Here is a 15,218-nt window from a genome sequence, read left to right on the forward strand (position 1 = left end):
GCACCTTGGGGGCTCCGGGACACACACACACGCACACGCACACGCACACACACACACAGGTAATGTAAGATGAGACTGTACATTCAGGAGCTGGGGAGCGGTGGGGAGAGAGGTCTCTGCAGATAAGTAGGGAAGCCTCACAGAGGAGGCAGAATGTTAGCTGGGCCTTGGCTGGGGAGGAGTCAGTAAGTGTTTGCAGAGCAGGGGATGGATTGATAAAGCTCTTCGGGAAGCAGGGGCATGGCAGACACCAATCCCCGCAGGCCACGAAGTGACATAAGCCTGTGTTTCTTTCCTCAGGGGAAAGGGAGAAAGTAGTATCGGCATTTACAGGTTCAAGCACAGAAAAAGGCAAGCTGGCTGGGTATTAATTAGTCAGTGACTCAACCCAATTCACAACCCAAGGGCTGTGGGCACCAACCTGCTGTCAAGGGAGGCCATTGTAAGGATGCCCTTCCATGCTCTGATTACAGGCCAAAGGCAAGAGAAATAGAACTTCTTACTCTACGGAATCGAGGCAAGGCTCAAGGAGGGCCTGCTCATTTCACCTCTGTTGGCCTAAGGCCAAGAGCAGTGATCAGTGAATTTAAATGGTGTTCACTCTATTTTCAAATCATTCAGGAACCAAATGACAGAAACCTATAGAAGAGTTCTGTTTGCAAAATAAACTCACTCCATTAATAATGTCATCTTCAACAACGGTTCCTGGCCTCAGTTCAGTTCCGTTCAGACCTATTTAATCAGAAGCACTGGGGGCTGGAACCTGGGAACCTGAGTGAGTAAAAAGCTTTCCCAAGGGGTCAGATGATCTATTGGTCCAGGCTTAGGAACCCCCATTCAGGGAGTGTCTCTAAACAGCTCTGGGTTAGACCTCTAGCCTCCTTCCACATACCCACCCACACCACTAAGCTAGAGCCCAATCCCAAGGGAAGCGAGAAGGAAAGCAACGGGTTAGAGGGTGATTTCAGCATTTTAATAAGAATATAAAGGGAGGTATATAATATGATTTCTGTTGTGGCTCTTTGCTGGTGAGCTTTTTATTTACCTAGGGGAGAAAAAAAATCAATCAAGCTTCATCAGAGGGGCTTAACAAAGAGGGAAAACACAGAAAATAGCCTCCAAGGAGAGAGAACTGTTAGGACTTTAGTTTGCGAAGTAACCTGATGCTAGGTAAGAAGCGTTTCCTGCATTTCAGTTTTTAATTGAAAAGCAGAAGCATGAAGCAACAGCCTGGAGAAAGAACCAGTCATCAGAATGGAGCTGCCGCACAGACAGGAAAGGCTGAGCTTTCTCCTTAGGGGTCAGAAGCAAGGGTGGCAGCCCTAACTGGCCTCGTGATCCTTGCAAGGCTCTTCCCTCCCCTCACAAAGTGAAGCAAATTGACAGAATGACCTTGAGAATGTTTCTATACTTATAATGTTACCTCTGGGTATAACAAACCCACAAAATTGTCAATTCAAACAAGCATAAGGCTTCTGCACACTCCCCTGAAAACTGCTTCCTTAGACCCGAAGGAGAATGAGAAGGTGAAAACAGCCCCCACAGATGTCACGATCCTATGCAGCTTCACCTAAAATATTCTGGGATGCATGCCACGATCTGTCAAAGTTCAGTTAGTCTACTGGTAGTAACCTAGCATTGACCACATCTTTACACCTCTGCTCCTGAAAGCTGAGTAGCAGACACCAGTGGTGGGCTGAGACTAAGCTCAGAAACCCCCTTAACTGCCAAGAGAGTCGAGACTTTCAGGAGCAGCAAAACTGACAGAGGAGATGGCAGCTGCCACATGCCCAGAGGGCAGCCGAACGTGATGTGCAGCACACCTGACTCTGAGATGCCATTTCAACCTGGTCCTTCTGGTCCCCTTGGAAGGGGAGCCCAGTTTTGCAGGGATGCTCACACTCGGCAGGGAGGCCCGGTGGCCAAGCCGAGTCCCTTACCTGGAAGCGCAGGATGATGGTCCAGATGAGGCCGAGGGTCAGCCGATGGTTTCCATCCACGATGTCGTGGGACCCCATGTTCTCAAGATGGACTCTCTGCTCCTTCAGGAACTGAAGGGCCTTGTCCACATTCTCCAGACAGTGGATGCGCATTCGTCCCTTGGTGGGTTTAGGCTATAACAGAAGAGCAGAAGGTAGAAACAGATCATGCAGGAGGGCAGAAATCAGCTCAGAGCTACAGCCCAGAGAGTTCACATAGGCCCGTTCACGCAGCGCTCTCCAACCCACACCAAAAAGTTAAAGAAAACACGTTCATTCAGTATTTACCTAACAGCCTTAAAAGAGAAAGTTTACTTAAGGGATGGTAACCGATCACTCCTCAGAGGTTTGTTTTATCATGGAAGCGACATAATTTATGTGAGCACGGAAGCTGGAAGTTCAGAGAAGAAGGAGCCCAGTTTTCACAGAGAATTTCACAGCTACCACTGCCGTCCATGGAATTTTTGCAGATGCATGGCAGAACACGACTGAGGATTTTCTCGCTGCTTTAAATGCAAAAATAGGTTTGCCACCTGCTGGTTTGGGTTGTTTCCTAAAGCTGGCTCAAAATGAGAAAGGGAGGACATGCTATACAATCAGGAGAATTTTCAAGTCGTGGTTTATGAGGATGAGAGAGGGGGTTGAGTAAAAGGGTGCAACTTGCTGAAAAGATAAAGGAAAGAAAACACAACAGTGGTCTAATTGGAATACCCCAAAATGTCTGTTCCTTTCATTTAGTTATACTAAAATTTTAAAAAGGCCCTTTCAAGGTGAACATTTTAAATAAACAAAACAATAGATAAAGATACATACTCAAAAAGCTTTAATGGGTCACTATCACCTCCTGTGTGTCTAGAGCAAGCTCACGCTTCCACTGCCTGCCTCCACCCTTCCTACCCTTCTTTTTACCCATCACTCCCGAGGTGAGATCGCCTCGAGCTGAGGTGATCTCACAAGCCCACAAAGCGGTCACCAGGTTGCGCACACCCATCCTGGCCCAGAGATGTACCCGATCTGGCTGCCATCCTCTCTCCTGAGACATCGCATCATACCCCACCCACCTTTCGAGGTTCAGGTCAAGGCACATCTTTCCTGCTAGAAGTCATTTCCAAGCACTTAACTGTCATTAGGATGCCTCCCTTCCCCCCAAACCTACACATTTATGGTCTGGACCACAGGGTTCAGGAACTCATCACATATCTTACATTTTTGCTGTTACTTCACATGTACTGTTATTACTTTTAACCCAACTACTGGCTTGGGAGCATGGATGATGCTTTATACTCACAACTTACACTCCAGGAATGTCAGGAATGCTAGGATCTGTGATTCACGTTAGGTCAACTGACAATGTTACAGCAAAATCGAGTAATCTGGTGAGGTAAGAAAAAGGTCTGATCTAAAATGTCCATAAAAGGGGGTGGACTCCATCTAAGGTTCCTACAGTGACCCCCTGTTCTCCTCCTGTCAAGGTGGACAAGTGAGGTTCCTGCAGAAACTGGACCAAAGTCGAGGGGTGTGGACTCACTGCCTCCAAGAAAGCGTATGAATTCTGGGGGAGGGCTCCTGGCATTCTCAGGGCTGTTCTGAGGCCTCTTCCTCTTCGCGGCCTGTGCCCTGACCAGCGAGCCCATGACCACACAGTGCAGGTTGGGCCTGGAGTTGCAGAGTGGCAAGGATGCAAATGTCGTGCTAACGGTGGCAGACAGTCTCCCAAGTCCGCCTCTGACTGGCCAGAAAAGGCTGCATCCTAACTCATTGTGAGAAAAACAGTGTTGGTGGAATTAGCATTTGTAAAGTTAACTTGTGTAAGAAGTCAAGAAAAAGTGTTCATTGCTCAGCCATTGTCTGACTTTGTGACCCCATGGACTGCAGCCCACCAGGTTCCTCTGTCCATGTGATTCATCAGGCAAGAAGACTGGAGTGGGTTGCCATGCCCTCCTCCAGGGGATTTTCCCAACCCAAAGATCCCACATTGCAGGCAGATTCTTTAGGGTCTGAGCCACCAGGATCAGGACTCCCAAAACAGAGGTTGCCCACATCACAAACTTAAGTCAGCCTGTACTGGAAAGAAACACCTGTCAAGGAGCCTGAACATACAAGGGTTGCTCCCTTGGGAAGAGAGCTCCACCACTGCTTGTGAGGCAGCACTGCCCCACCCATGGACTGTGTCCCCTTGAATAAAGGACATCAAACTCTCTACCAAACTGTTTTAGTTCTGCCATCTGACAGAATCTGAGCAGCGAGACACGGAATAGGTTGGGGGCTGTCAGGACCTTCCCAGGCTGTTCCAGGCATAACTACAGTTCTTTTTGACGTGATCTTGAAAAACAACCTCAAACACACAGGAGACCTCTCAAGCCTCTGTTCTCTCCTACAAAATCCCAGTGGACTGCGTGTTCATTTCCATATGAATATGGGGTGCAGGGGTCTGGGAGGGGGAAGTATGGGAGGGGTCCAAATGCTTTCCTGCAGGTTGGAAAAGCCCATCGTCAAGTGGCAGGGACCCCACACTGATGCTGACTGGCCATGCCAGGTTGGGGCTGAGGGTGGTTCACCCTGACCCAAATGCAAGTTCCGGTTAACACCAGCCATCAGAAACACTACTGCATGGAACACAAGGGAAGGAACTGAAATAAAGATGGCAGAGAAACCCCTTCGGTTGGGTAAACGATTAGACTTCTTCAGGTAGTTAAAAAAACAAACCTCACCCATTTCCAAAAGTCAGAGGAAATGGAAAACTTTCAGGAGACCCCTCACCCCACTTAGGTTTTATTTTTTTTCAATTCTTACAAAAATCAAACCAAGATTTGGGCAGGGGTTAATATACTGCTTTTCTCTCTCTAAAGTTGTTTTATTTTTAATTTTCCTACTGCTCCTGGCCATTACATCTTTTAAAACATCAAACACGAACAAACCAGATCCATGAATATGCTTCTGCTGGGCAATTCAGTATAGATGCTGCTGCTATTGTTAAAATATCCACAATTTAAGTTATAGTTTCTCCACTTTCTAGCAAATTGGTGCCTTGTTTCTCAACTTCTACCTCTAACATGAGGATAATATCAGTAATAATCTTAAAGAGCTGCTCCATAAATGAAATGGTGAACTAATCATTACGGTGTTCTCAAACCCACAAAATGTATCTACAAACAGAGGCACCTTAAGGATTTTCCTCCCAACAATTCTTCTTAAAGTTGTTGGTGGCGGGGAGCATGCCCCACCTGAATTTCAAATTGTTTAGAAATAACCCACTTCTCTGCAGACAAACAGGAAATGTTCAGGGTCTAGATAGAACTCTCCCACTGAGAGCCAAGAAGTTGATACATGTCAATTGGAAGACAAATTTAATACCAGAATGGAATATGCCCCCAAACAGTGGTAATGATATTACTCTTCTAATCCTGACACCCTAAATGGTACTCTGCACAGGAATAAAAGGAAATGGTGGTAGAGAAAGCTTATGACTAGTTGGTATCTGGAGGGAAGAGGAGATGGAAGGAGGGAGGGGCAAGGATGTGAAGATACCCAAACCTCGACACTTGGGGCATCTAGACATAGTAAGACCTCTGCAATTCAAAGTGTATTAGGAAACAAGGTTAGAAAGCATAAATATTACTTAAATATTACTATTATGCTGTGCAGGTAGTAATTCAAGCTAGGGTAACTGTTAGGCAGTGAAAGTTGCTTCATCGCCTCACTACACCTCTCTCCATGTTTTTCAAACACTTTCCCACGTTTCATCTTAATTGAAAGTCACTCAGCTTCAGTGGCATATCAATCTCCTTTAAACCAAAAGAACAAACCAGATGTGGCAAGGTTAGATGATATACTGGTGTCACAAGGAGGAGGGGTAGGAATTAAGACTAAAACTCAAAAATAGCAACTCCTAAGACGTGTTCAGAGAAGGTCTCTGAAGTGTTTTAATACTTTAAATGGTATTCCGGAAGGTTTAGGGAGAATCATCACAGGGAATTACTTTTAGAAGGGTTAATGATTGCACAGACCTACAAGTAGAAACATATATTAGGTCATGAAAACAGCAAAGCTCTCAATATCTAAGAATTCTTAGCTGCCGTTTTCTGGGCAACTGTGTTAACCTGTTAGGTGGTTTCTATCTTATCACATTTAATCTTCACACTAACACTACATAGTAATAATAATTACTATTATTCTCATTGTACAGATGAGAACACATCTGTTTAGAGGGGTGAGGTGATGGCATGGCTGGCTGGAGTGCTGAGCTGGGATTCCATAATGTGCCCCCTTCAGGCTACACCGGGAACCAAGTGCGGTACAAACACATTAGTATGTGAAAGGAAATAACGAGGCTCGGGTCCCCATCTGGCAATTTTCCTTTTTTTTTTTTCAGAAGAGCTATTTTTATTTTATTCAACTTCCACCTTCTCAAAAGAAGAGATAACAATGGAGAAAACTGAACACAAAGGATCCAGGGGAGGGGTGGCTCTCTCAGTAATAAACACTTTCTGAAGCCTTGCCCCAAGAGTGGCTCTTTCTGCCAAGAAGAGGAACCTTCCCTGTCTTGTCTCCATTAATTATTGTCAAATTCCCAGCGTGACTAAGGTCCGTTCCCACGGCAACATGCGCATTTCTGCCCTCTGCTGTCCTTTCTGATGGGGCAGTTTGAGATGCCATGAATGTGGAGTCGAGGATCAATACCAGACTCGCGTGCAACTCAAACAAAGGGGGGTGCTCTGCAGGCCTGGGTTCCTCTGAGGAAATGCCTGTATTTATGGCTCCTCCTTTAAATCCTAACAAGGGTTCCTGCTCTTCCACACCAGGGCCGTGTTCCTCTGCTTTGTGGTAGCATTTCCTGTTTCCCTTCCTTCGTCCCTTCTGGTCCCAAATCTCTATCAACCACAACTCCAACCCATCTGGGCCGCCTCCAGACCCATCATATTTCCAGCTCCAAAGGAGTGGGAATGACAGGGCTAAGTAACCAACTTCCAGCAACTGACAAGGTAATTTTAACTGCTTAGTAGAGCAGCCAGTTCAAGCCCCGCCCCTGAGAAGTGGGGTGGTCCTGGGCAAATTCGCCTTAGAAAGGGAAAAGGGAGCTGGATGGCCCCTCCAGGTCCATGGTGGACTCAGCCTTGAGTTTAGACCAGTTACACGCTGTGGGGCATCCGGGTTTGCAGAACGGTGGAGTGATTACAATGGCAGGGTTTTTGTCAGAGCCTAGAGATGGGAAAGACAAAGCAAACGTTTCCTGGAGCTATTTTTAGCCTCCCTGAATAGAGGAGGATGACCTGAAGGAGGACTCCTGGCAGGGGATTTTGGGAGGACCCAGGGAGGTGGGCCACTCTTCCACCCTGCTAAGCCCCGCTCCCTCTGACTTCTCTCCCTGTGTGTCCAAAGCCACCTGGAGCAATCTCCAGGGCTGCAGGGGGACAAAAGGCCATCCTGGGAGCTAGGAGAAGCTGACTGCCCAACACCAGCTGGATGGCTTTGCTGGGTGCTTACTCTGTTGAAATCAAGGGCTCTAGCTTCCGGGCCCCTAGTCTCTTCCAGCTATAAAACACAGTCTGTGAGCTGGAGGGTGAAGGACTCACGAGCACACGAGGTAAATTCTAAAGTGCCTGCTCATCTCTCATTTAGGTGAAGAAGAAACAGACAAAAAGACACTTCAAGTCACAGTGTGCCAGAGTGAAGGACACTTGCTTATGTCTTTGCCTTTAATCAAAAATCAATGTTTGCTACCCACACATGCGTGCCTCTACTTAATACAGAGAGGAGGATGGAAACACTAATTCCAAAATCTCCTCTGATATAACAGTCAAACTTATTTCACATTAAGTCCCCAAACACCTCCCTACACATCACACTCTTGAGTTTTAAGAAGAGTATAAAATGATTCTTGCCCAACTAAAATTAAAGGGGAAGCAACATACCACATCTCATTAATTCCTGCCCATTTTGTTCTTGATGGGGACCCACTCCCCAAGACAATCTTCTTTTTCAGTAGGGCTCAGTGAGAAAGGAGGGGCCTAAAATACAGGAGAGTGGCTGGAATCTAAGTTATATTCCTCAGTGGCGATACTGCTTCTTCTCTAAAGTCCACTTCATCAGACTGTGAGAATTAAACAGATTATGTGTGTGACAGCAAACACTGAAAGTGACTGACTGTCATCACTCCTTCTGAAAGCAAACTCCAATTTAGCCAGGATGCTCTTCCTACACCAGTTTCCTCCTGATGGCCACCCCAAGTGCTCTCTTCACTCTTCCTCACGCTGACACACAACCCCTCTATTCTACGGCCATCCTCACCTGAGCCTGTCCTCTTGAATCCAGTTGCAACCCCATCCACCAGGCAGGGTTTCTTGACACTCCATCTAGAAGGCCCACTTCCTCTTCTGAACTCTAGTGCTTTGGGGCCATTCATTCAGCTCTTTATCACATGGTATTATTATTACCTGTAACTATTAATTCATTTTTCATATCTGTGCAATTAGACCTGAATTTAACAGGGACATTCTTCTCTGGCTGGTTGTTTAGAACAAAAGCAAATTCTCCCTCAGAAGAGATATAAAAAACAGGCAGGTTCTGTGGCCAGTCCATAAAATCCTATCTCTACAACAATACATGCCAGCACGGTTCTCCTGACAAAGGTTTTATATAAAATGCACTCAGGGTAGTTCAACATGGGATTTATTTAAGGCTTAGTAAATCTCATGGTAAGTCTATCTTCTCCACCTAGTTCAGCCTGTTTTGGAATTAACAGTGGTTTAAAAAAAATCCTGTTTTTGTTTGAGATTGATTAACAGAATAAGAAGACAGAATACTAGGAAAACAACAGGCAAGCAGAAATCAGTGATACCTGTTATTGGTAACGGTGGGAGCTGGGGGAGAGTAGAGCTGTTCAGAAAACCTTGTCCTCTCGATCAGAGGAGAGGGCTCAGTCTGGCAGGAGCAAGGCAGGAAACCATCTCACACAGAACCATTCTTCACACTGAGGCCCACAGAGGGAAGGGGGCACAGGCCAGCTTCTAACTTGGATGAGGACCTGTGGGCTCTACTTCAGTCCCAAAGTCCAGAGGCCTCACTCCTTCCAAATATCAGTGGGTCACGGAACCCTAACCCTTCAAGTCCCATTTCTACTCTGGCTTTGGGACCTGCAACTAATGACAAAGTGACCAGCACAGGTTCTGTGCTCACCACGTCTATCTGGTCAGTTGACGCCAAAGTCAAAGGCAGTCTATCTTCTTTTGGGGGGAACTTCTTTATATTTTAACTTTTTGTTTTGCATTAGGGTACAGCTGATAAACAATGCTGTGATAGTTTCAGGTAAACAGTGAAGGGACTCAGCCATACCTATCCATGTATCCATTCTCCCCCAAACACCCCTCCCATCCAGGCTGCCACATAACACTGAGCAGAGTTCCATGTGCTATACAGTAGGTCCTTGTTGGCTATCCATTTAGAATACAGCAGTGTGTACATGTCCATCCCAAACTCCCTAACTGTCCCTTCTCCCTGACAACCATAAGTTCGTTTTCTAAGTCTGTGAGTCTCTTTCTATTTTGTAAGTTCATTTGTACCATTTCCTTTTAGATTCCTTAAATAAGGGATGTCATACAATATTTCTACTTTTCTGTCTGACTCACTTCACTCAGTATGACACTCTCCGGGTCCATCCATGTTGCTGCAAATGGCATTATTTCATCCTTTATAATGGGATAAGTAATATTCCATTGTATATATGTAAGGGGTGGTCTCTAATCTTTATGGAACTTTAAAGTCAGATATTTATGAAGTTATAGTCCACGATAACTTCAGAGTAACACACTGGAAAGGAATGGTTTTGTCATCAAGCCAATTCCAGTCTGCAGCAGCTTCCGGGCTCAGCCTCAGAGATTCCTCACTTCCCCATGAGCTAACACACCTTGGGGCAAAGACAGCAACATGGAGCCAACCCAAGTCAGGACTAGGGGTGGGTGGGGGAGTCCTGCCTTCTCATGTCCCACAGTACTTAAGAATCAAGTGTCTTGATAACTCCAACATCGAACCCCAAACCTGCTCGTATCTAATCCAGATTTTATTAAGTCGAAATGCAGGGTGGGGTCATTAAGCGAATCTGTTTTTTTGAACTTTGCACGGTAAAAAAATCCAGAAAAACTTCCTCCTCTGTGAAGAAGGATGAGCTGGCTCCAAGAATCTGCTAATAAAATAAATTTAGATACTCCAGTCCCTCAAACATCTATCTCCTACATGCTGCCAAGTTGGTGGTGCGTGGTTGTGCTGAAATGCCGCCGGAGACACAGCTGCAGGTGGACTGCAAATGTTTCTGTAGCCCAGGGATTTGGATCACTGGTGCAGAAAGCCCAGAGCTGACTGAATGTTATCTGATGACACACATTTATCTGTGGACATTAATTTACCTAGGCCTGGAAGTTCTAGCAATAGCGCTCATTTTGGAATCTGAAGATTCAAGAATCGTTTGGGGCAAGCCCTCACAGATGAATCTTCTCTTCCTTGGGGAGCATCTCTCACGCAAGTCCCTGGCAGCATCTGTGGCCAACAGCAGAGTGTGGTCTGTGTCTTTTCCAGAAGACTCCATGAATCAGATAAGCCACAGGGCCAAAATCTCCAGTACAAATGAATAATTAAGAGCTGTAGCTCGCTCTTTCAATGGTGTTAGTCACTCAGTCATGTCTGACTCTTTCCTGATCCCATGGACTATAGCCTGCCAGGATCATCTATCCATGGACGTCTCTTGACAAGAAAACTGGAGAGGGTTGCCATGCCCTTCTCCAGAAGATCTCCCCAACCAAGGGATCAAACCTGGGTCTCCTGCATGCTGGCAGATTCTGTGTCACCTGAGCCACTAGGAAAGCCTATCTATGGTGTCCTGACTTTTTATTTTTTTTAAGATTTTTTTTTTTTTTTTTTGGCCTTGTGGTACAATCTGTAGGATCTCAGCTCCCTGACCAGGGATGGAACCAGGGCTCTCGTTAGTGAGAGCTCAGAGTCCTGCCACCTGGACCACCAGGGAACTCCCCATGGTATCCTCACTTTTGGAATAAGACGACTGATCAGACTCCCCAACCGACAGTCAGAGTTGGCTGGGAGGAATGGACAGTAAAACAAGCCAAAGCACTTGGGGTTTTACAAAGTGGCAAGGCACTGCTAAAGACAACCTCTGCCCCTGACTGCCTGAGGGGACGCAGACAGCAGCCCCCTCGTGTTCCTTCACCCCTGCTCTCCCAGGCCTCTAGGTCACTGCAAAAGAAAAAAAAGAAAATATATATCCTGCTGGCAGCAAATAAAGACAGGAGTGGGAGGTTTCTACAAACAACCAAGAATTATGCTTTGTTGGCTGCTTTTTTCTTCTCATATTTTTGTTGCCCTATTCAGAATGAAGGGCAATGGGCTTGACCCCATTTATTATGTGGACATTATCACAGACAACCATCTTTTTGGTATAAAAGAACTTAGGCCTTCCAGGGTGAACCATTTGCTCCCCATGAGACCGTACTGGGACAAAAATAAATGTTCAAACTAATTTTCACATAACCTTTAATGATTTTTTTAGCTACTTTCAAAACATCATTCCCCCCACCCCAAATCAACAGACAATTACACTCGGTTAAACATTAAGAGGGAAAAATAGGGGGAGGGGGTAGTGTTGGTGAGAAAGTCTGGTTACAAAAATTATATTTAAAGGTACATATCACAATATTTCTGGTCTAGACTGTCAAAAAAAAAAACCAAAATGCACTAAATGACCAGCCCTCCCTGTGTGAACGCACTGCCCCCACTCCCACCTCACAGACTGCTTTCAAGGAGGCATCACAGCCATGGAGGCAGGAGCCTCCTTTGTCTGTTTGGCTTGTCCAGTTTGACCCATAACCTCTTAAAGAAAATGAGGCAGCAAGACATGCATGCTCAGGAACAAAGAACGTGGACAAGAGGTGCTGGAGAAGAGACGGGGCTTTGCTCTCTTTTGGGGACCCTGTTCCTGAACGGAGGGGTCGGGAGACAGAAACCTGACCATTACTACCCAGGCTCAAAGAGGCAATTCTGTCTGTGGGATAATGTTAGGACAGGGGACAACCTCTGCCTATGGTTAGAGGTGTGTGGGTTGGCCTGCATACAGACCCACTGCGGCTGTCAAGTTGCAGGGTGGAGATCAAGTTAAAAATAAGGCTTTCTGGCAGCCCTGCCAACCACCAGCATCATATTTTTCTGGTGATGTCATTGCAGATGTGGGCTTGATCCCTGGGCGTCAGCCTTTGGCTTGGCCCCACCACCATCTATGGAACTGTCTATGCTGGTAGAAGACGGCATCCATCTCTACATCGAGGCCAGACAAAACCTGTTGGGCCAGTTACAGTGACTGCATTAAGATTCTTGGGTCTAAGGTTCACAAACAAAAGTCACATCGGACAGAGACAGTGGTGGGAGCTCTGGGGAAACAGAATGGGGAGAACATTTTCACAATAGGCTGACAACTCCTCTGCCCAAAAAGGCTGAGTGAGTTCATCAGAAGCTCCACGTTTCCAAGGAGACAAAACATCAGCCTCTCCCTCCAGCCCAGAATAAAAAGTATGTGTGGAAGAAACAAAAAAACACCAGAGACTACTGAACTCAGTTCCTGCTACCTTAAAATGGCACCTCAGATTTTCCAGAGAATCACTAAGACACACGTTCAGAATTATTCCATGATCTCAAGGGATACAGATTCATCCCGGAAGCCAGCGCCTAAGACTGGTCCTTAAATTTCCAGCGTCATGCTGTTTAACAGGGGACACCAGGCAGGATCTTTCTGACCAAAGACAGTAACTTTGCCAATATCCAGAACGAGGCCACTTCAGAACAGTCCAAGAAAATCATCCAGATTCAGAACACTACCCTAGAGCTTTCCCCACTGTGCTCATCACACTCATCAAGCCTCTGCGCCTCACAAGTATCAGTCATTAACCGAATAAATCTACAAGAGACAAGCCCAGACTTGATTTTTCAAAAACATTTCTCCACCTATGGTACAAGACACTTCACAGCCGCCACCCCCCATCCCCCCTTACCAGCCTCTCTCCAGAGAGGACCTCCAGTAGCTTGATGAGCATCCGTCCATCCCGAAGGTCAGTGTACAGATCTGTGATCCGGCAGGACACCCGGGCAAGGTGGGAGTTGACCCACTTGGTGAAGGTCTTCTTTTGCACAGCTTCACGTTCATCTGTAAGCAGAGGAGAACTTGCTTTACCACCAATCACAGCCTGGGGGTGGTGGGTGAGGGGCAGGAGATGCCCGCCAAAGGAAAAGCTCAACCGTAATGAACCTCCAAGTCAACGACTCGGGAACAGAAGCACTGGCCAGCCCTCGACGTCTGAGTGCTGAAGCATAACCGCCAGCAGAGCGTCCTTCGCTTGCACGCACTTCGTTTTCCCCCCTCTCTGCTGAGGAGGCAGCAGGATATGGAAGGCCGCGGTGGGCAGTCCTGCCCGATAGCACAGTACTTGGCTGGAGAAGTTTCTAACATGTGTGTCACGGTGGTCACTCCTCCAAAGGCAAGCACAGGAGAAGCGCATGGTGTGCCGAAGGACATGGGGCAGAAAGGCTCAGCAGACGGCTAGCAACTGCGTCCCTCGTGTACGAGGGATCAGGCATCACTGGACAAGACAAACTCACCCGTGACCTTGATCTGCTACGACCCTTTCGCCTGCTTAGCTGGATGTTCAGTGAACAACAGAGAAAATGGTGGGCAATGTGGCACAGTACCAGGAGCGCTGGCTGAGCCTGGGGAGAGCAGGGCATGGGCCTGAGGGACTTTGTCAAATATGTGCTGAGACCCTGGGCTCAGTGTCCCTTTCCATAGAGTGAGTGGACGACCATCATTTCCAAGCTTCGAGTGTTCGTGGCAAAGGCCACTGCTGGTTTACGGTCTAAAGTGGGGTGGTTGTACATCTAAATCGTGAAGGAAACAGGATTAAGCTTTTCAAGCCTCAGCGACCAGTCTGTCCAAGCCAAAGTCAGAAACTCTAGACCCAACTGCCTAGAACAGGCCCTTCACACCCCATACAAACAGGCTTCCCATCTCTTTGCTCTGCAGAGTGTTTTAAATGCAGGCCATTACAGATCTTCAACGGAGAGCTACAGAGTGTGCCCAGGCCACCAATTCAAACTCCTTGACTGTACTCTACCAAGCTCAGCAGAGAGCCACAGAGTGTGCCCGGGCCCACCAACTCAAACTCCAACTGTTCTCTACCAAGCTATTCTTTAATCACATACTCACCCCACCGTCATCAGCATGAATCTGTCCTGAAAGGACCCAAGGCTTCCTCTTTCCTGTGTGAGGCCCAAGCCCACCAAGAAGAAACTACAAGAAAGGGAGGAGACCCCAGCAATGTTTTATGTATTTCTGCACCACTGAGTGACAAGTGAAAAGCAGCCTTGCTGATGAGGTGTGTACTTGGCGGCCTGGGTGTTCTGGGTTCCCAGGATGGCCAGGGGGCCCTGGGAATATCTGCCTGGAAGGTTCTGCTAAGGCCTCCAACCATCACAGGGAGGAAGCTAGACAGAGACAAGTCTATGTGAATCACTCAGTCGTGTCCAACTCTTTGTGACCCCATGGACTATAGCCCACCAGGCTCCTCTGTCCACGGGATTCTCCAGGCAAGAATACTGGCGTGGGTTGCCATTTCCTTCTCTAGGGGATCTTCCTGACCAAGGGATTAAGCCTGGGTCTTTTGCACTGCAGGCCTATTCTTTACCATCTGAGACAGAGACAAGAGATGAGCCTTTATCGCTGCCAACCAGGCAGGTGAGGCCACCGGGGCACCTTCCAAGACAGCTGCCCACCTGCACAGCCAACAGCTCGCCTGGCCCCAACCTCCCCTGAGAGAACAGCCCACCAGAGGAAAAGAGGGCCTTCCCCCACGACAAAGGCCTACTGAAAACAGACAAAAGATCAAAGAGGGCAGGACTGAGGGAATAAGGAAAAAGACAGTGAGGGCCAGAGTGGAGAGTGAAAAAGGAGCTGCGCCAGTAACATCATGATCGGTGGCAGAGAAAAGCCCCATGCATTATTAATCACATAATCATCCTGATGGCTGGTATCTTTACAACAGAGACACGGGAGCTGCAGTTTTTGGCTTTAGGTTGGCTGTTCTGCAAGAGTAGGTCCAGAGCAGAGCACACAGACACATGAGGCTTCCCCTAGGGGCATGCCACAGATGGAGAGTGACTTGTGGTTCAGAGGTGTTCAGGGTCAGCTAATTT

General features: G+C 47.1%; 1 protein-coding gene across 2 annotated transcripts in view; it reads right to left on the minus strand.

The window, feature by feature from the left end:
- SPTBN1 (spectrin beta, non-erythrocytic 1) overlaps positions 1-15,218 on the minus strand; it is a 209,088-nt gene that overhangs the window by 54,630 nt on the left and 139,240 nt on the right. For both annotated transcript variants that reach the window (XM_068964598.1, XM_068964608.1), the window contains 2 exons: positions 13,025-13,176; positions 1,941-2,114 (listed from right to left, as the gene is read on the minus strand). In XM_068964598.1, the coding sequence (XP_068820699.1) occupies positions 1,941-2,114; positions 13,025-13,176 (326 nt within the window). The remainder of the gene's footprint in view (positions 1-1,940; positions 2,115-13,024; positions 13,177-15,218) is intronic.

This window comes from Capricornis sumatraensis, chromosome 1 (assembly GCF_032405125.1).
Source record: "Capricornis sumatraensis isolate serow.1 chromosome 1, serow.2, whole genome shotgun sequence".
Taxonomy (NCBI): Eukaryota; Metazoa; Chordata; class Mammalia; order Artiodactyla; family Bovidae; genus Capricornis; species Capricornis sumatraensis.